The 20,873-nt window shown below is 38.5% G+C and overlaps 1 protein-coding gene across 2 annotated transcripts in view; it reads left to right on the plus strand.

Annotated features, from left to right (window-relative positions):
* Window positions 1-20,873, plus strand: part of CSTF3 (cleavage stimulation factor subunit 3) — a 710,177-nt gene that overhangs the window by 637,540 nt on the left and 51,764 nt on the right. For both annotated transcript variants that reach the window (XM_050758769.1, XM_050758768.1), the window contains 2 exons: window positions 15,453-15,554; window positions 15,677-15,772. In XM_050758769.1, coding sequence (XP_050614726.1) covers window positions 15,453-15,554; window positions 15,677-15,772 — 198 coding nt within the window. The remainder of the gene's footprint in view (window positions 1-15,452; window positions 15,555-15,676; window positions 15,773-20,873) is intronic.

A 20,873-nucleotide genomic window follows, 5' to 3' on the forward strand; every position in this document is an offset into this window, starting at 1 on the left:
AAATAATTTTGGGAAGATTTAGAAAATATGAAGAGTATTTGTCCTATTATATACTTATTAATAAGGAAAGAGAAAGTTGAAACATCCACAGTGTTGAAACCTGAAACCTGGTTTATTTCATTAGGTAACCATTAGTTCTTAAAGCTGTTTAGAAGTAACAGTGTTGCCCATTTTAGTCAAGGCGCATATGTGTAGGGGTTTGAAGAGGCAGAGAAAGAGCCAACTATGTGTGTTGGACAATGTATGTTTTTGGACTTATTTTTTCCAAAACCTTTCTGTAACAACCTTTCCTAGTTTTCCTCCTCCTATTTTTAGTGATGCTTGTTTGGTGTAACAGTTTTGGTTAGGCAAATTGATTTGATCTTTATTATTGATATTTCTTAGGAAACTGGAGCATATCACATATTCTGTTTGGGGACAATTGCTCCTAAGAGAAATTGCTCTGTGCTTAAAGAATGAAAATTGGGTTTTTCTTAGAGATACAACAGAAAGGTACTGTGTTAGGTGATATTGCATTCCTTCGACATTATTTCAGGGAATGTAGGCGTTTACATCCCAGATAGACCTTCAGAAGGGCAAAATCTGTATTTGGGTGTTTTTACCTATTAATTGGACAATTGCCCATATGAATTCATGATTTTAAGCTTTTTTTAAAAAATAAACCTTCGATTTGGTGACAGTGATTTTAAGCTTTTCTACCATGTCTCTGAATCTTTCTCTTTAGGTAGGACCTACTTGTGAATTTGAGTCTTTTTGTTTGTTTTGTTGGACAGTTGGTAATGGTATGAGAATTGGGCTAAAAAAGGGATTTGAGTTGGCAGTTGTTTAAACTATTTTTAGATTAATGGACAACTTAGGATACATAGTAAATATTGGATAAAATCAGAAGGGCAAAGCTTCTGTGTGTCCTAATTAATGTTTTTCTAATATTTGACTTAGTTTATTTAGTGTATTAAATCTGGATTACTCATATTTGATAGAAGTCTCGTCTTTTAAGTTCCAAACGGTTAAGATTTTAATTTAGGCCGGGCGCGGTGGCTCAAGCCTGTAATCCCAGCACTTTGGGAGGCCGAGGCGGGCGGATCACAAGGTCAGGAGATCGAGACCACAGTGAAACCCCGTCTCTACTAAAAAAAAATACAAAAAATTAGCCGGGCGCGGTGGCGGGAAGCTCCGCCTCCCGGGTTCACGCCATTCTCCTGCCTCAGCCTCCCGAGTAGCTGGGACTACAGGCGCCCGCCACCACGCCCTCACGTCCGGCTAATTTTTTGTATTTTTAGTAGAGACAGGGTTTCACCATGTTAGCCGGGATGGTCTTGATCTTCTGACCTCGTGATCCGCCCGCCTCAGCCTTCCAAAGCGCTGGGATTACAGGCATGAGTCACCATGCCCAGCCCAAGATCTCTTTTTTTAAGTTTTCGAGTTGTTTGTATGTTTAGATTTTTAATCTGTGGACGATTTGGAGGGATTATTTTTGTTTTGTATTGTAGGATACATGTTCAGTTTCATTCACAGCAAACATGAAGTAGGGTTTGGTTGCATTGGTAAAGGAACACAGAACTAAGCTGACATCTGGTCCTAATATCCGGTCTCATTGTGACACCTGTCACATACAGTACTTTATTATCTAGGCATATGAATGGAATCAGTTAAGTTACTCCTCTGTGAAAGTCTCAGCATGGCACCGTGGCTCACACCTGTCTGAAATCCTAGCACTTTGGGAGGCTGAGGCTAGCAGATCACTTGAGGTCAGGAGTTCAAGACCAGCCTGGCCAGCCTGGTGAAACTCCAACTCTACTAAAAATACAAAATTAGCTGAGTGTGGTGGTGCATACCTGTAATCCCAGCTACTTGGGAGGCTGAGGCAGGAGAATCCCTTTAACCCAGGAGTCAGAGGTTGCAGTGAGCTAAGGTAGAGCCCCTGCACTCCAGCCTAGGTGACAGAGTGAGACTCCGTCTCAAAAAAAAAAAAAAGTCTTACAGAGTACTACTCAGGTCTACTTTTAATTTTGAAAAAAAGTTAACCACAGAGAGAGACTTAAGACTTCAAATACATAGTATATTTAGTTTTCTTAATATTTTAGCAAAAAATTCACTTGGAATGACAAGTTTGTTGCCACCTTATTTTTAATGAAACATGACATTTGGAAAACATTTGTGGAACAGATAGCTGAGGTGGTACATATTTCTTAAAGTGAAGCCCATGGCCCATTTGTGTCATGATTAGGTGCTTTATAAAAGTATGGATACGTAGACTCTCATTTCAAACCTAACTGTTAAGTGGGGCTGAGACTCTTCATTTTTTTTTTTTTTTTTTTTTTTTTTTTTTTTTTTTTTTTTTTTGAGACGGAGTCTCGCTCTGTCGCCCAGGCTGGAGTGCAGTGGCGCGATCTCGGCTCACTGCAAGCTCCGCCTCCCGGGTTCACGCCATTCTCCTGCCTCAGCCTCCCGAGTAGCTGGGACTACAGGCGCCCACAACCGCGCCCGGCTAATTTTTTGTATTTTTAGTAGAGACGGGGTTTCACCGTGGTCTCGATCTCCTGACCTTGTGATCCGCCCGCCTCGGCCTCCCAAAGTGCTGGGATTACAGGCGTGAGCCACCGCGCCCGGCCGAGACTCTTCATTTGAAACAGGTGCCACAGTGGTTTTTATGTGAATAAAAGCTTGCAGACCACAGAGTTAGATGATACCTGGTTGTTTTAAAATACATTCTTGATAAATAAGTGGATGAAAAAATGGCAGATATTTGAGGATGGTATTTTACTGATTTTTGCTGCCCACCTGCTCCCCACCCCCGTATATTTAGTTATTACCCTAAATAGTGAGAAATATAAAACCCAGGTTGAGACTCAGCTCTGCTTTTTCTGTTGGTCATAGTAAAAAGCTTACATATTAAATCTTTCAGTCTACCATTTTTCTCCCCCTCTATTCATACTTTTGTGTTACCACTTTAATGATCCCTACTTTAACTTAATTTCAACATGACCCCTAGTATAACACCCTTCTCGTTTATCATGAAAGTAGCTATTTGAAGAAAGAGAATTATCTTTTTTTTTTTTTTTGGGCCGTTTTGCCTGCATAGTAGAAATAGAAGAAATTAGATTATTATTATTATTGTTGTTGTTATTATTATTATTATTTTTGGAGACCAAGTCTCGCTCTGTTGCCCAAGCTGGAGTGCACTGGCATGATCATAGCTCACCACAGCCTCAACCTCCTGGCCTCAAGGACTCCTCCACCTCAGCCTCCCAAACTGCTGGGATTACAGGTGTGACCCACCGTGCCCAGCCTTAAATTATATTATTATTTCAGTCATTAACATGATAGCGTCTGTGACTTCTTCACCTCCCACCCTCCCATTAACAACCTCCTAATAAAAGTTACGAGCTCATATAGAAAGAAAGTGGTTAGGAGTTTCAATAAATCATAACTCCTAGGGCTTTCCAGAGGCTACATCACCTCTCCACAGTTATATGTAAAGGCTATTAAAAATGGTCTTTCCTCCCTTTTCCAACTACGTAACTGTGAGGCTGAAATTTCTTCATATTTTTCATCTAAAACAATGTATTGTAACAGATACATTGTTTTGTTTGATTGAAAGAAGCAGATAATGTCTTCTATTCAGCCAGACATTTAAAAGATCATGAAAATGTAAAATGGTGCCATTCTTTTGACTTTTTTTTTATTTTGGAAAATTTCCTTTGAAAAAATATATTGATATTTAAGGAATTTATTATTTTTAAATTAATTACTTTAATTTTTTGTTTTAATTTCTTTTTCTTTTTCTTTTTTTTTTGAGACAGAGTCTCGCTCTGTAGCCCAGGCTGTAGTGCCGTGGCGCAATCTCGGCTCACTGCAAGCTCTGCCTCCTGGGTTCACGCCATTCTCCTGCCTCAGCCTCCCAAGTAGCTGGGACTACAGGCGCCCGCCACCACGCCTAGCTAATTTTTTGTATTTTTAGTAGAGACGGGATTTCACTGTGTTAGCCAGGATGGTCTGGATCTCCTGACCTCGTGATCTGCCCGCCTCGGCCTCTCAAAGTGCTGGGATTACAGGCTTGAGCCACCGTGCCCAGCCTGTTTTAATTTCTAATGTAAGTAGTAATAGAATCCCTTTGGACTCCTCAATTATTAGGATTTATTTTTATTTTTATTTGTTGGAGACGGAGTCTTACTCTGTCGCCCAGGCTGGAGTGCAGTTTCGCAATCTCAGCTCACTGCAACCTCCACCTCCCAGGTTCAAGCGATTCTTCTGCCTCAGCCTCCCAAGTAGCTAGGACTACAGGCGTGTGCCACCACACCCGGCTAATTTTTTGTATTTTCAGTAGAGACGGGGTTTCACCAAATTGGCTAGGCCGGTCTCAAACTCCTGACCTTGTGATCCGCCCGCCTTGGCCTCCCAAAGTGCTGAGATTACCGGTGTGAGTCAATGTGCCCGGCCTGGGCTCCTCAATTTTTAAGAGTGTAAAGCAATCCTTTGCAAAATGTTTGAGAATAGTTGGAATAGTACATGGTGCCTGTGAAGCCAAGATCGTAAGTTATATTTCTGAGTTAGTTAGCTTCACATAACAGAAGGTTAAACATAGAAAGTGGCAAGGCAACCCACAGAATAGGATAACATTTTTGTAAATCATGTCTGATAAGGGATTTGTAACCCTAACATGTAAAAATTCATTAATGAAAAAACCCAGCCAGGTGCGGTGGTACACGCCTGTATTCCCAGGTATTTGAGAGGCTGAGGCAGGAGGATTAATTGATCCCAGGAGTTCAAATCCAACCTGAGCAACATAGCAAAACTATACCTCTAAAAAGTAATAATAATGAGTCCAGTTTTTATTTTACTTATTCTTATTTTTTCAAGACGTAGTCTCGCTCTGTCGCCCAGGCTGGAGTGCAGTGGCACAATCTTGGGTCAAAGGAACCTCTGCCCCCCAGGCTCAAGGGATCCTTCCCCCTTAGCCTCCTGAGTAGGTGGGATTACAGGTGCCTGCCACTGTCCCTGGCTAATTTTTTTGTATTTTTAGTAGAGATGGAGTTTCACCATGTTGGCCAGGCTGGTCTCAAACTCCTGATAAGTCCAGTTTTTAAATGGAGAAAATATTTGAACAGACATTTCTCCAAAGATGTACAAATGGCCAATAAGAAAACGAAATGATGCTCTACTTTGATAGCCTTCAGAGAAATGTAAATCAAAACCACAATGAGATATCATTTCAGACCCATAAGGATGGCTATAATAAAAAAGATAATATCAAATGTTGGTAAGGATATGGAGAAATAAGAACCCCTTATACACTGGAAATGTAAATGTAAATGCCCCTTTAAAGTCTGGTAGTTCTTAAGAAGGTAAAACATAGAGTTACCACATTACTTAGCAATTCCATTTCTAGGTATATATCCAAGAAAAAGGAAAACACACAAAGTGAGCTCCACAAAGAAATCTTATACACTAATGTTCATGGTAACATTATTCGTAACAGCCAAAACTGGAAACAATCCAAGGTCCATAAATAAATTAAATGTGGGATATGCACATAATGGAATATTGTCACAAGAAAAGTACTTAATATATGCAAAAACATGAACTTTGAAAACATGCTAACTGAAAGCCAAAAACAAGGCCAGTCATGGTAGCTCATGGCAGTAATCCCAACACTTTGAGAGGCCGAGGCAGGTGGATTGCTTGAGCCCAGGAGTTTGAGACCAGCCTGGACAATATGGCAAAACCCCATCTCTATAAATATAAAATTTAGCTGGGCATGGTGGCACATGCCTGTAGTTCATTATTGGGAGGTCTAGGTGGGAGGATTGATTGAGCCCGGGAGGTTGAGGCTGCAGTGGGCCGTGATTGTATTCGAGCCTGGGTGATAGAGTGAGATCCTGTCTCAAAGAAAAAAGAAAATTAGAAACAAAAAGAACACATATTGTATGGTTATGTTAAATATGGGCACATCCCTAGAGACAAAGTAGATTAGTAATTTCCTAGGGCTCAGGGATTGGAGGGAAATGGGAGGGACTGCTAACAGGTACAGATTTCTCTTTGGGGTGATAAAATGTTTTAAATTTGTGATGGTTCTGTAAACTTGAATGTATTCATAAATAAAAACCATTGAGTTATACACTTCAGATGGGTGAATTGTATGCATGTGAATCACGTCTCAAGCCAGTGCTAAAAAAGAAATTATAAAAGGTTAAATACATGATATGCTTACCCTACTTTCAAACTTTTTTTTTTTTTTTTGGAGACAGGATCTGGCTCTGTTGCCCAGGCTGGAGTGCAGTGGTGTGATCTTGGTTCACTGCAACCAATACCTCCTGGGCTCAAGCCATCCTCCCACCTCATCCTCCCAAGTAGCTGGGATTACAGATACCTGCCACCACACCCAGCTAATTTTTGTGTTTTTTGGTAGAGACAGGATTTTGCAATTTTGCCAGGCTGGTCTCCAACTCCTGAGCTCAAGTGATCCACCTGCCTCAGCCTCCCAAAGTGCTGGGATTATAGGGGTGAGCCACTGTGCCTGGCCCCCCTACCCTCTTTCTTTTGACCAGTTTTCAATGGTTGTGTTATTCACAGAGAAAATAAAATTAAGTCATTGGTAATATGTATGTCTTGATAACTAGTCCAGTTTTTGCTCTACTGCTTTGATTTGGGGTCCCCTGCCTCTTCCCTGTTAACATCACCTGAAGAATGATATTGGGATTATAGGTTATTATTTCAAAAGCAAAACTGGATTTTGATAGTTTTTTATAGTAATAAGTTGTTGGAATGCATAAGCATGGGACAGCTGTTCTTGCTACACTAAGCAGTTTGTTACAGAAGGGCACTGGAAACTTGCCCTGTTTTCTCTTCTTTTTTTTTTTTTTTTTTGGTTTGAGACAGAGTCTCTGTTGCCCAGGCTGGAGTGCAGTGATATGATCTTGGCTCACTGCAACCTCTGCCTCCCGGGTTCAAGCGATTCTCCTCCCTCAGCTTCCCAAGTAGCTGGGATTACAGGGGCCTGCCACTACGCCTGGCTAATTTTGTTGTTGTTGTTTGTTTTGTTTTCAAGATGGAGTCTGGCTCTGTCACCCAGGCTGCAGTGCAATGGCATGATCTCGGCTCACTGCAACCTTTGCCTCCTGGGTTCAAGCAATTCTCTTGCCTCAGCCTCCCAAGTAGCTGGGACTACAGGCACGCACCACCATGCCCAGCTAATTTTGTATTTTTAGTAGAGACAGGGTTTCACTATGTTGGCTAGGCTGGTCTTGAACTCCTGACCTCAGGTGATCCACCTGCCTCAGCCTCCCAAAGTGCTGGGATTACAAGCGTGAGCCACCATACCTGGCCAATTTTTGTATTTTTGGTAGAGATGGGGTTTCACCATTTTGGCCAGGCTGGTCTTGAACTCGTGACCTCGAGTGATCCGCCCACCTCGGTCTTCTAAAGTGCTGGGAGCCACTGTGCCCAGCCTGTTTTCTTAAAGTGACCTGCTCTGGCAACAGATTCAGGAAATAATACAACTTCATTCCTTGTGGAGGCCCAGTCTCTCTTCTTTTGGGTACTACGAAACTGTTCAGTTTTTCTTTGCCCAATGGTGTTAGGGTAACCAGGCCAGAAAACAAAAATGCTACACTCTCAGCGTTGGCTACCCAACTGGTTCATAGCTGTTATGTTAAAAGGGTTTTTATTGTGAGAATTAAATGTGATCATAACTAGCTGGATATACTCTTGAGCATTCTGGTTAGCTTCCGCTGTTAATTAATGCAGTTGATTGAGAATTACATGTATAGATTGTGTTATGAACATTTAACTACTGAGGAGCTAGGCCAGAAAAAAACATTTAGTGATATAACTGGTACTTCTGCTAATTCCCCAGGTATGTGGATAGCATTTTAGGGGTTCTATGAAATTGGATGGGGGAAAAGACTCACTAATCGCTAACTGAAATTGAACATTCCCTTTTATTATAAATGTAGGCCAGAATTTACAGAGGTAATAGTGTTAGCAGCAGCACTCATCACTCATGTAGTGAGTTGGCCTCTAGAGCTTGTTATTTGATGTATTAAGTATATATTACTATAAAAAAAACTTTGGAGCAAGGAGCGGTGGTACACGCCTGTAGTCCCAGCTACATGGGAGGCTAAGGTAGGAGGATCACTGGAGCCCAGGAGCTCTAGATCAGCAATGTAGAGAGAGCCTGTCTCTTTAAAACAAAAACAAAAACAAACAAACAAAATGCAACAATACACATACACACACACACTTTTTCCTTGGAAATCCCTCAGAATTTATGTATTTAAGAATATTAGTCTGAGAAAAGGCTCGTACGTTTCACTAGACTGCAGAAAGGTTTTGTGGCACCAAAGGAGCAACTAGAGAGCCATAGTTTTTTTTTTGGGGTGGGGGGGGTTTGTTTGTTTGTTTTGTTTGGAGACGGAGTCTCACACTCTGTCACCCAGGCTAGAGTGCTGTGGCACCATCTCACCTCACTGCAACTTCTGCCTCCCAGGTTCAAGCAATTCTTCCACTTCAGCCTCCTGAGTATCTGAGACTACAGGCGTGTACCACCACGCCCTGCTAATTTTTGTATTTTTAATAGAGACGGGGTGTCACCATGTTGGTCAGGCTGGTCTTGAACTCCTGACCTGAATTGATTCACCTACCTTAGCCTCCCATAATGCTGGGATTACAGGTGTGAGCCACTGCGCCCGATGAGCCATGGTTTTCAACTACGACTGCTACACGTTAGAATTACTTGAAAAGTTTAAAAAAAATTTTTGGTAGTATGTACATTCCTAGAGATTCAGGTTTAGTTGAGTGAGGGTGAGGCTTGAACATCTTTTAAAATCTCCTTCCCTTAGATGATTCTAATGCAGAGCCAGGATTGAGAATCACTAAAGGGGTGGCTCATTTGATGTATTAAGGAGACACATATACATCTTATTGTGATTATGCTTGGTCGGATATCAGATTCTATCTTCTGAGTTTCTCTTACAGATTATATGGTATAGCTTACCTGATTTGGTAGGTTAATTTCAGCAAGTGGGTCTTGAGCTCCAGAATACCTGTGAACACTAAAGTAATTTAAATAGCTCTCTAAATGTAAAATTGACCTTACTAACAAGAGTAAAAACAATTATAGCAATAAACCTTGGCAGTGATTCTGCTTGTCTACAATCCTTTCCCTCTTTCAGAGGGCAAAAATCACAAATCTTAATACCAAGAGAAAAAACGACCATATATTTAGTATACACATTTGAGATTATATCAGGTTTATTCTTCAGTGATACTGAAAGGCTAAAAGAAATTGACAACTCATACCTTGTAGGATTCCTTGTCTGCCCCATCCCTTGGCATTTTTACAAAGCAAATCCATGATTCAGAGTGGTTTTGGGTGTTTGTTATCACTGATTACCTAAAGCAGTTCAAGTATAGATGAACTGTTTTTTGGTTCCCATATCAGTTTTACTTCTTAGTTAATCGTTATCATTTTATAGTCGGTATCTCAGGACTGAAATTCTAGTTTACATAAAATTTCTTTCTTTCTTTCTTTCTTTTTTTTTTGAGACTACGCCTTGCTCTGTTGCCCAGGCTGGAGTGCAGTGGTGTGATCTTGGCTCACTGCAACCTCTGCCTCCCAGTATCAAGTGATTCTCTTGCCTCAGCCTCCCGAGTATCTGGGACTACCGGCATGCACCACCATGCCCGGCTAATTGTTGTATTTTTAGTAGAGATGGGGTTTTGCTATGTTGGCCAGGCTGGTCTCGAACTCCTGACCTCGTGATCTGCCCGCCTTGGGCTCCCAAAGTGCTGGGATTACAGGCATGAGCCACCAAGCCTGGCCTCTTTCTTTCTTTTCTTTTACAGTGTCTTGCCGTCACCCAGGCTGGAGTGCAGTGGCGCAGTCTTAAGTCACTGCAACCTTGAACTCCTGGGCTCAAGAGATCTTCCTGCTTCAGCTTCCCGAGTAGCTAGGACTATAGGTGCCTGCCACCATGCCTGGCTAAGTTATTTTTGTTTTGTTTTGTTTTATTTTGTTTTGGTAGAGACAGAGTCTCACTGTGTTGCCCAGGCTGGTCTTGAACTTATGGCCTCAAGCAGTCCTCCTGCCTCAGCCTCTGTAGTAGCTAGGGCTTCAGGCACACAACACCACGCCTGGCTAATTTTTAAATTTTTTTGTAGAGACGAGGGTCTCACTGTGTTGCTCAGCTGCTCTTGAACTTCTGGCCTCAAGTGGTCCTCATGCCTTGGCCTCTCAAAGTGCTGGGATTACAGGCATGAGCTACCATGCCTGGCCTAAAATTTCTTTTAATTTTTTTTTTCAAGAAGTAAACCCTTTGAAAGAATTCTTTATTTTATTGTGTATTCCAAGGGCCACTACAATGTCTGACACATACTAGGCACTGAGTATTTCTCAGGTGAATAAGAAAAAGTCAAACAAACCAGAAGAGTATATGGAAGAGTAAGTGTATGTGTTGTTTGCATGTCTCCCCGCTCAGCATCACTTTTTATTTTCCATGTGGCTGCCTGCCATGCCTTGTTTTATTTTTAAGTGACTACAAATTCCATAATTTATTTAACTGGTCCTTTTGTGTATATATATATTTAATTTTAACAAATAGAGACGGGGTTTTGTTCTGTTACCCAGGGTAGAGTGCAGTGGTGTGATTATAGCTCACTGCAGCCTTGAACTCCTGGAGTCAAGCTATCTTTCCACCTTAGCCTCTTGAGTAGCTGGGACTACAGGCATGCACCACCTATCTGGCTATATGTAGTTATTTATTTTCAGTCTTATGTAACTACAGTCTAGTAGCTGACTCTCATTATATATCTTTGTGTACATGTGCAGTAAGGTGTTACTAGAAGTGGAATTCAGAATCAGACATTTATATTAAACGTTAATCAGTTTCTTTTTTTTTCTGAGACGGAGTCTTGCTCTGTTACCCAGGCTGGAGTGGGGTGCAGTGGCCTGATCTTGGCTCGCTGCAACCTCTGCGGTCCGGCTTCAAGCAATTCTCCTGTCTCAGCCTCCCGAGTAGCTGGGACTACAGGTGTGTGCCACCACTCCCTGCTAATTTTTGTATTTTTAGTAGACACAGGATTTCTCCATATTGGTAGGGCTGGTCTCGAACTCCTGAGCTCAGGTGATCCACCCGCCTCAGCCTTCCAAAGTGCTGGGATTTCAGGCGTGAGCCACCGCACCTGGCCACATTGATAAGTTTCTACTTGCCCTTGCTAACAATATGAGAATATTTTTTGCTGCTTACCCTCACCAGTGCAATTTAATTATAAGATGTTAGATCTCTGTTTTCTGGTTTATATTTGCATTTCTTTTTTTCTTTCTTTTTTTTTTTTGTGAGACGGAGTCTCACTCTGTCACCCAGGCTGGAGTGCAGTGGCACCATCTTGGCTCAGTACAAGCTCCGCCTCCCAGGTTCACGCCATTCTCTTGCCTCAGCCTCCTAAGTAGCTTGGGACTACAGGCGCCCGCCACCACACCCGGCTAATTTTTTGTATTTTTTAGTGGAGACAGGGTTTCACCGTGTTAGCCAGGATAGTCTCGTTTTCCTGACCTAGTGATCCGCCTGCCTCAGCCTCCCTCAGTGCTGGGATTATAGGCATGAGCCACCATGCCCGGCCAATATTTGCATTTCTTTTGAGTCTTTAAAAAGTTAATTATAAACTGTTCATATGCTTTGCCCATTTTTTATTTTAATTTTTAAGTTTTTATTAAAAAATTTTTTTTTGACATAGAGTCTTGCCCTGTCACCCAGGTTGGAGTGTAGTGGTACGATCATGGCTCAACCTCCAGGGCTCAGGTGATACTCCCACTTCAGCCTCCCAAGTAGGTGGGACCATAGGCGCATGCCTCTATGCCCCACTAATTCTTTGTATGTTTTGTAGAGATGAGGTTTCGCCATATGGCCGAGGTTAGTCTCAAACTCCTGGGCTCAAGCAATCCTCCTGCCCACTCCCAACCCCAAAGTGCTGAGATTGCAGGTGTGAGCCTCTGCATCCGGCTGCATTTTCTTTTTGAACCACTGGTGGTTAATTGATTGTGCTTTAATTTAGTATTTTTGTCATGTGTTGGAGGTTTTTTTATGTTTGTCTTTTTTATTTTGGTACTTTTCTCATGTGCAAATTTTAACTTACCATGTAAATTTACTCTTTAAAGACTTTTTTTTTTGAGACGGAGTCTCACGCTGTTGCCCAGGCTGGAGTGCAGTGGCGCGATCTCGGCTCACTGCAAGCTCCGCCTCCCGGGTTCCCGCCATTCTCCTGCCTCAGCCTCCCGAGTAGCTGGGACTACAGGCGCCCGCCACCGCGCCCGGCTAATTTTTTTGTATTTTTAGTAGAGACGGGGTTTCACTGTGGTCTCGATCACCTGACCTTGTGATCCGCCCGCCTCGGCCTCCCAAAGTGCTGGGATTACAGGCTTGAGCCACCGCGCCCGGCCTTTTTTTTTTTTTTTTTTTTAAGACAGGGTCTGGGCTCTGTCACCCAGGCCCGAGTGCAGTGGCGGCAATCTCAGTTCACTGCAACTTCTCCCTCCCAGGCTCAAGCGATCCTCCCACCTCAGCTTCCCAAGTACGTGGGACTACAGGTGTGTGGCACACGCCTGGCTATTTTTTGTATTTGGGTAGAGACGGGGTTCTGCTGTGTTGCCCAGGCTGGTCCAGAAGAACTCCTGAGCTCAAGGAATCCTCCTGCTTCGGCCTCCCAAAAGGCTTCTGAAGAGCTTTTCCTATGCAAAAATACATTTCACCATATTCTGCTCTAGTTCTGTCTTGTGTTTCTGTTTTTAACATTTAAGTCTTTGATCTCTGAAGTTTATTTTGGCAGAAAGAGTAAAGTAGAAATTCAACTTTATTTTGATAAAATTGAATTCACAGTTATTCTAACAGATGACTATATAGTTATTCTGAAACCATGTATTGAATAATTCACCGTTCTAATTTGAAAATGCCACCTTTATTATTTGCTGATTTTCCATTTGCTGTTCTTTCTGAGCCTGTAGTTTCATGTATGGGTAGAGCCAGTAGTCCCTTATAAACTTTTCCAGCTTTAGTTCCTTGAGCAAGCTATTCATAAAGTTCTTATATGTTAGGAAAGCATCTTTATTTTAATTTTGAATTACAGTAGTCAACATGTTTTTTTTTAAAATAAGTGAATGCTTACCAGTGGTACAAGCTAATTTATTCTAAAGAAAAGAGTTTATTTCTCCTAGGTAATTAAAAAAATCTGAATAGATGACTTTTTAAAAACTTTTCCAAACTGGTGTTTTGACTGAATTGTTCCATGAAATACTAATTCCACTAAAAAAAAATGGGGGGGGAGTGACGGGGAAAAGTGATAGGGGCAATGCTTCCTTCTTTATGCTTGGATATTATCAATATGTATTGCCATTTATAGATGTCAGGATGTCCTAGAAAAAAGGCAAAACAAAACGTTATATAAATTAACTTTTTTTTTTTTTTGAGACATAGTCTGGCTGCTGTCACCCAGGCTGGAGTGCAGTGGCGCGCGATCTCAGTTAACTGCAAGCTCCGCCTCCTGGGTTCACGCCATTCTCCTGCCTCAGCCTCCTGAGTAGCTGGGACTACAGGGGCCTGCCACCATGGCTGGCTAATTTTTTGTGTTTTTAGTAGCGACGGGGTTTCACCATGTTAGCCAGGACAGTCTCGATCTCCTGACCTTGTGATCTTCCCGCCTCGGCCTCCCAAAGTGCTGTGTGGCTCTGTCACCTAGACTGGAGTGCAGTGGCACTGTCTCACTCATGGTACCCTCTGCCTCCTGGATTCAAGCAATTCTTGTGCCTCAGCCTTCCAGGTAGCAGGGATTACAGGCACACACCACCATGCCCAGCTAATTTTTCTGTTTTTAGTAGAGACGGGGTTTCACCGTATCGGCCAGGCTGATCTTGAACTCCTGGCCTCAAGTGATCTATCTGCCTGCCTTGGCCTCCCAAAGTGCTGGGATTGTAGGCGTGAGCCACCACACCTGGCCTGTATAAATTAACAGTTATCTGGCTTATTTGAGCATCCCTTTTTGTGGTACACAGTAGTATTCTGAACAACAATTTGAGAAGTAATACTTTTATTTTTGCTTCAAGTGCTGGCTACTATTTTAGGCATTTTTTAAAATTAAATTTCTATAATAAAAGTAAAACTATTTTACCAAAGGATTTGGGGAATACTGAAAGAAAAGGGAGAAAAAAATCAGCCTCTAATTCTACTACTCATCTTCCAAGGATGACCGACTGCAGATTTCTTTTATAGTTTTCATTGTGTTGTATATACAATTGTGAATTGTGTTTTTAATTGTGTTTTTAAAATTTCTTTACATCAAAATAAGATTTCCATGTCATTTCACACGTTTTCTTTGTGGTGCAGGATGAATGCTTTAACAGCAGTGTTTCTCAAAGTTGGTCCAGGAACCCCAAGGGTTCCTAAGGACTCTCAGAGGATCTGTGAGTTCAACCTGTCTCATAATAAATCTAAGACATTATTTGCCCTTTTTCATTCCTAATCTCTCACGGGGATACAGTGGAATTTTTCAGTATCTTTATGATCTGACAGGGCAGCAGATTGAATGCAGAAGCAGATGTAAAAATCCAGCTCCCTTTTAAAAAGTCGAACATTGAATGGATTTATAAATATGTAAAAAGTGACATTCTTATTACTGAATTTTAAGTTATTTTTTATAAAGAAAAAACATGTAAAAAGTTGTATTTGTAAATCAATTGATATTTAAATTTGTTTTAATTTCTAATATGGTAAATATTGATAAAACCCACATAAAAGCTCTTTGTGGTTCTTAATTTTAATTTAAGAGTGTAGAGGGGTCCTGAGACCATAAAGTTTGAGAACTGCTGTTTTATAGTATTTAATACAAAAATAAGTTTATTTGAATAAAAAAATTTGATCACTTGGTTTTATTATCTTCATGCAAGTTACTTCTGATTACAAATACAATCGTCCCTCAGTATCTGTGGGGGATTGTTGCCAGGACAACCACTTAGATACCAGAGTCCGTTTATGCTTGTGTCTCTTATATAAAATAATGTATTTTCATATAGCTTACATATGTCCTCCCAAATACTTAAATCATCTCTAGATTATTTATAATAATGTCATATAATACAAATATCATTTAAATAGTTGTTATACTGTGTTGTTTAGGAAATAATGATAAAAAGGCTGTACATGTTTAGTATAGACACTGCTGTCTTTTTATTTTTTCCTCTGAGTATTTTCAGTCCACCCTTGGTTGAATCTAAGGATGTGGAACCCACAGATAAGGAAGGACGATTGTACACAGAGGTTCTAGAAAACACACTTTTCTTTTATAAGAGGATATTTTTATGCTTTGTAATGTGACATTGCATCTGAGGACTTTATTGTTCATGAATTAAGTTAGGCATGAGATTTTTAAAACAGTAACTTTAGTTCACTGTTGTTTTTTTTCCCCAGGCAGCTGAGTATGTCCCAGAGAAGGTGAAGAAAGCGGAAAAGAAATTAGAAGAGAATCCATATGACCTTGATGCTTGGAGCATTCTCATTCGAGAGGCACAGGTTTAGTGATATAGGATTACATTTCCTTCTCTATGGGTCCAATCACACTACTTGGTTCTGCAGTGAATAATATTTTCATAATCCTAACATTGTAAATGCTGTTTATTGGTTTTCAATTTTAGAATCAACCTATAGACAAAGCACGGAAGACTTATGAACGCCTTGTTGCCCAGTTCCCCAGTTCTGGCAGATTCTGGAAACTGTACATTGAAGCAGAGGTTACTATTTTATTTTATTTTTTCTTAATATCAGCATCTGATGGGAATTGCAGCATACACTGTAGTGATAGAAAACAAATTAGGAACATAGCTAATTAGGACAAGGAGGATTTAAATGTGTCTTACTTTTATTTTGTAAAATAGGTATAAAGGAGTAATTAAAATGAATTTTTGAAATTTGGGTCTTTTACAAGCTGATGATTGTTGCATTTTGGAGTTGCAACAACATTAAAACAGTTTCAATGGTATTGGAGTGCTTTAGCCTTTTATTTACTTGTCATGTGTCAATTTATTGCCTCCTGTGTCATTTATTTAGAACTCATTTTTCTTTTTATTCCTACTTACAAACTAATATGGATGAGAGTATATGAAAATATAGAAATGTTAACTTAGTTTTTCATAGAGTATTTTGAGTGTCTGGTGAAATGCAACATTTTAAGGGAATAATTACTTCACATTTTAATTTTGTGAAAATGCATGGTTTATCAATGTAAGCACTTCAATAATTTAACGATTTTTCTGTAAGATAGTTTATATTATGCAAGAATAAGCTAATGTGATTCAAACCTATTTAATCCTATTTAATCTTAATTTTACCCAATGATACTTTGCTTTTTTTTTCTTGCTTTTTATATCTTGAAATTTGAACCCAGGCATATATATTTTAAAGAGTAAGGACCCCATTCATGATTATGGTTAGGAGGAAAATGTTAATTTTTGAAGACTGGAATTAGTAGTAAAAATGATAATAAAAGTTTTAATGTGTCAATAACAGTTGGCACCAAGTAATCATTTTCAGGTTATTAATAGAAATTAATGGGATGGAAGGGGTAAGATGTAAATAACTGATATTCACATTAAGCTGAAAATTATATGCATTTCTTTTTGTAACTTATAATACGCAGTACTCTTAATATTAATTTTGTGATACAGATTCTCAGCATAATCAAGTACACTGCAGCCTCAACATAACATTTTCTGCTGTACCTGAAATTTGATAATATTTAGGTCTGTTTTGGACCTATTCAAAGGGCTTTGGTCATCAGCAGTACTGAATATACTTCAGCACAACACAGTGTCATCTGTGATGTGTCCTCAGAATGGACCCAACCAGTAGCAGGTTTAAATAGAGGCTACAGTGTACTCATTGTATTTGTGCTATAGTTTAGATTGCATTACTTGGTTGGGAGGGAAATTACTGGATAATAGCAGGAACATTGTGTGTGTTTTATTTTTGTGTGTGTGGTTGTGTATGTGGTTTGTGTGTTTGTGTGTTTGTATGTATGAGAGAGATTGTGCCTTATGTGGAGTCTGGTAGTTTTGGCCCGTGACCATATCCTTAAAGTTTCCTCACCTATCCTCTGGGACCATTTCTTTCCTTAATATATTTAAATCACCAAAGTAGGTTGGCACGAAACAGGTGAGGCCTGTCTGAAATACGCTGAAGCCTGTGCTGCTTTGTATTAACTCATTAACAAGGAACCTGGATCACCTGCACCTGGTCTGCATTCTAGTCTGGCTTTACAAACACATTAGACTTAAATTCAAACACACCAGAAATGAACATAATTGATATATAATTGTTTTTGTATAATGAAGTAGAACTTTCTGAGTTTTTGAAATTTCCTTGTTTCTCAATTATTCAGGCATTATTCATGCATTTTATTATAGCATAAGTTAAACTGAAATAGGCAGTTAGATACTCCATTCTGTAACTCTGAACACAATGGGTTTGTTTCTGCAATTTCGTAGCTGTAAGTTACAAACTGCATCCTAAAAAAAGCTTCAGGAAGACCAGATGTTATTCCAAGGGGCTAAAAGTTGTCTACATAACAGGCTCAATTCATACAATGAAATGAAGAGCTGCTAGCAGTTGCCTGATTTATGTAGTTCGTACTATTTGCAGTTACTTCACACACGCACAAACATACACACACGCACAAATAGGTATATATAATGTATTAAAAACAAATGGTAAATAATATATATGTATATTTTTAAAAATTTATATTTTTGGTTTAGAAATTAAGGTTTTAAATTGAATACTGGTTTTAGAAATGCATATTCTGAGCTGTGTTTTTCTCTTTCCTGGTTTGCTCTTTATTTTTTATATTCACATTTTATATTTTTGTTTAGCCTATGAGAGGCTAAAGTTTTCTTTTGATCATATCACTCAATGTGGCCATTAATATTTCTGGAGAAGACACATAACTTATTTATAATACTTTTTAAAAATCCAAAGTGATAATAAGAATGTTTTTACGTTGAAAGTAATACTTAAGTGTTTACATAACATTCTGTATGCACTCAAGAAAATAAAGTTTTGTTAATACATTTGTTGTAACTCAGTATTTCATGGTGGGAAAATTGTAATGTTCATTTCTTTATATTCAGCTAAACCAACTTGTGTGACTCCAAATACATTTTTTTAATAGAAAATGCATACATCTTTAGTAACAGAAGATTTGCTTCCCCAGAGAAACTCCTTGCAAATCCTATTAAAGTACAAAATGTCAAAGGAAAAAAATATTAAACTTTTTAAAACAATTTGAAACATCAGTTGGAAATGAGAGCATATTAATTACTTAGAAAAAAAGTTGATGATGCTACTATATGAGCCAGTGGCTCATAACTGAGAGTTGAGCAGTATCTATTTAGCTATGTAAAATTTGGATTTAAAATGTCATCCTTAATTTGTCACATGCTTTCATTTTTTTTGCTGTAGCATGGAAATTGTTGCAGGTAAAATTCTCTTGCTCTAGTGAACGGCATTTAGGACAAAATTCTGTGTATTCTTAATATATAATTTCAAAAACTAGGCCAAATTACTTTGGTGTTATATATAATACATAGGAGATAACATTTTGCCTCCACTCCCTGAAATGTATTGTTCTACTCTTTACTCCAAAACTGTTATGTCACATGATTTAACAATATTATTTATTATAAGATGAGCAAGTCATTAATTGTATGACTGTTCTTAAAGTGATAGTTATCAAGTATAAAGTTTAAATATCAGTATGATATGAAACTACTTTTGTGACTTATTAGTTTTAAATAAAGGAAACATTTAAATATGTCTCCAGCTATTTGATCAGATAAGGATATCTTAAATGCAGTTTAGTATATTTTTGGATTTAATAAATGAGAGATTTTAAACACTTGAGTTAAGTGGAATGCCCCAGTCAGAGCCTCAGTGCTCTTTAAAGAACTACTTTTTACAATGATCAAAAAGGTCACTAAATAATCACAAAATTGAGAAAATCTACAGAATTTTGACATATTCTTTTAAATTGTTCTCCCCTACCCAGCCTGTGGTTTCTGTAGCTTTTCATGTAATTAGGTGATGAGTGACAACATGTAAGCTACAATATCTTATTGTTAGAGAAGTAATTTGTTTTGAATCGGGCCACATTCATAAGGAATTTTTTTACTGAAGGATGTTTTTTATTGGTGGCTGAAGGAGAAATGAAGAAGGTAATGCTGCTGGTAATAGCAACAATGTATCTTGCTGTCTGTGAAAGCTGTATTTCTTTAATAAAAGCATATAGAGAATTGATTGTTTTTTTTATTTAAAATTTTTACAAAAGATGAATTCTTTTCTCTATACTTGTTTTTTCCTTCCTTATAAATAATGGGTTGTGTAGCATACATTTCAATTTTTCAAAATGACCTTTCTTCTTGGAAAATGGAAGTGAACTCAGGATGCAACATGAGTGACCTAAATTGAAATAAACTTTTCCACTGTTGATACTGTTTTAATACCTTTACATAGCAGTTCAAATTACTGTATTATAATGTTTTCTTTCTGTTGAGCAATGTGATTTTAAAATGCAGATACAGTTACTGCATTATATAGATTATGGTGATTTCTATACTTCAGCTTGCAGCCTTTTTACAAAAAAAAAAATCTGTACTCTTTTCTTATAGATCTACACTTTTCCTGTTTGTAATAAATGTTGGTCCATGTCTGTGTGATTATTCAGATTTTTACTTTAAAAACTCAATATGCTTTTTTATCTAGTTTCTTAGATGCATATATAAATGTAGAATAGAGATGTAAAAGAAAAAAGTACTTGTAAACCCAGAACTGAGTGATAATAATCTGAAAGTGCTTTGAATAAAGTACTGTTTGATAAGCAAAGGAAATATTTGCATGTTGACTATGATAAGTAGTAAACTATTTTAGGTTTTATTGAATTATCTGATTCTATCCCTTTTCCCTATCCATTATTATAACAGAGATGTTTAGGTGCTGTCACTTCTACTAACATGGTCTATACATTTTTTCCCTTGGGACTTTTTTCTCAGCCAAAGCAACTATTTGCAAAAGGATGTAGTCACTTAGATAACGACATTTCTTTAAATAAAACCTTATATTTTCTAATCTTTATAATTTCTAGATAATTTATTCTCATGTGAAATGTAGCCATTTATTTTCAAGCAAAATCTTGTTCTAATCAACCTGATTGTCTATATATTTCTCAGCTTTATAAAGCAAAACTAATCTCTACAGTCATTAGTAAACATATTGAAAATATATGGTCATTTTCTTTACCCTGCAAAGACTCTTATGTTTTAAACCCAGCCTTTTTATATTCTATTCTTTGGTGTAATGAGTCATGATATATTCTGAAATTGTGGAAAAAGGTTTATGATAAAAAGTGCATATACATTCTAAAATTAGTGGTGAAACAAAAAGGACTATTGGATCATACAATTTGAAGTTTTTGGGGGAGGTAGTAATGTTTTACCTAAATTTCCTGGACATTCATGGAATAACATAATAACATATAATACCTAATACTTAGTTGTTAAAATTATTGGGTATTATAGTCGTTAGGATCATAGGGGATAATTTTGGATCAAAACTATCCCTATCCCAAAAGGTATTAAAGATATGCTGCAACATAGCATCCATGAATCAACACAAACATGTAAGCCCTTCATAATATCACAGAGCTAGAAACCTCCATATTTGGAAATAAAACTAATTCTAACACATGAGACTTTTTACAGTGTTGAGCATTTTTGGTTATAACTTGAGTTCAGAGGAATCAGGTGGCAACCGACTTTCCTTTATAAAACAAAAAGGACCAGT

The sequence above is a fragment of the Macaca thibetana genome, chromosome 14 (genome assembly GCF_024542745.1).
Source record: "Macaca thibetana thibetana isolate TM-01 chromosome 14, ASM2454274v1, whole genome shotgun sequence".
Lineage (NCBI taxonomy): Eukaryota > Metazoa > Chordata > Mammalia > Primates > Cercopithecidae > Macaca > Macaca thibetana.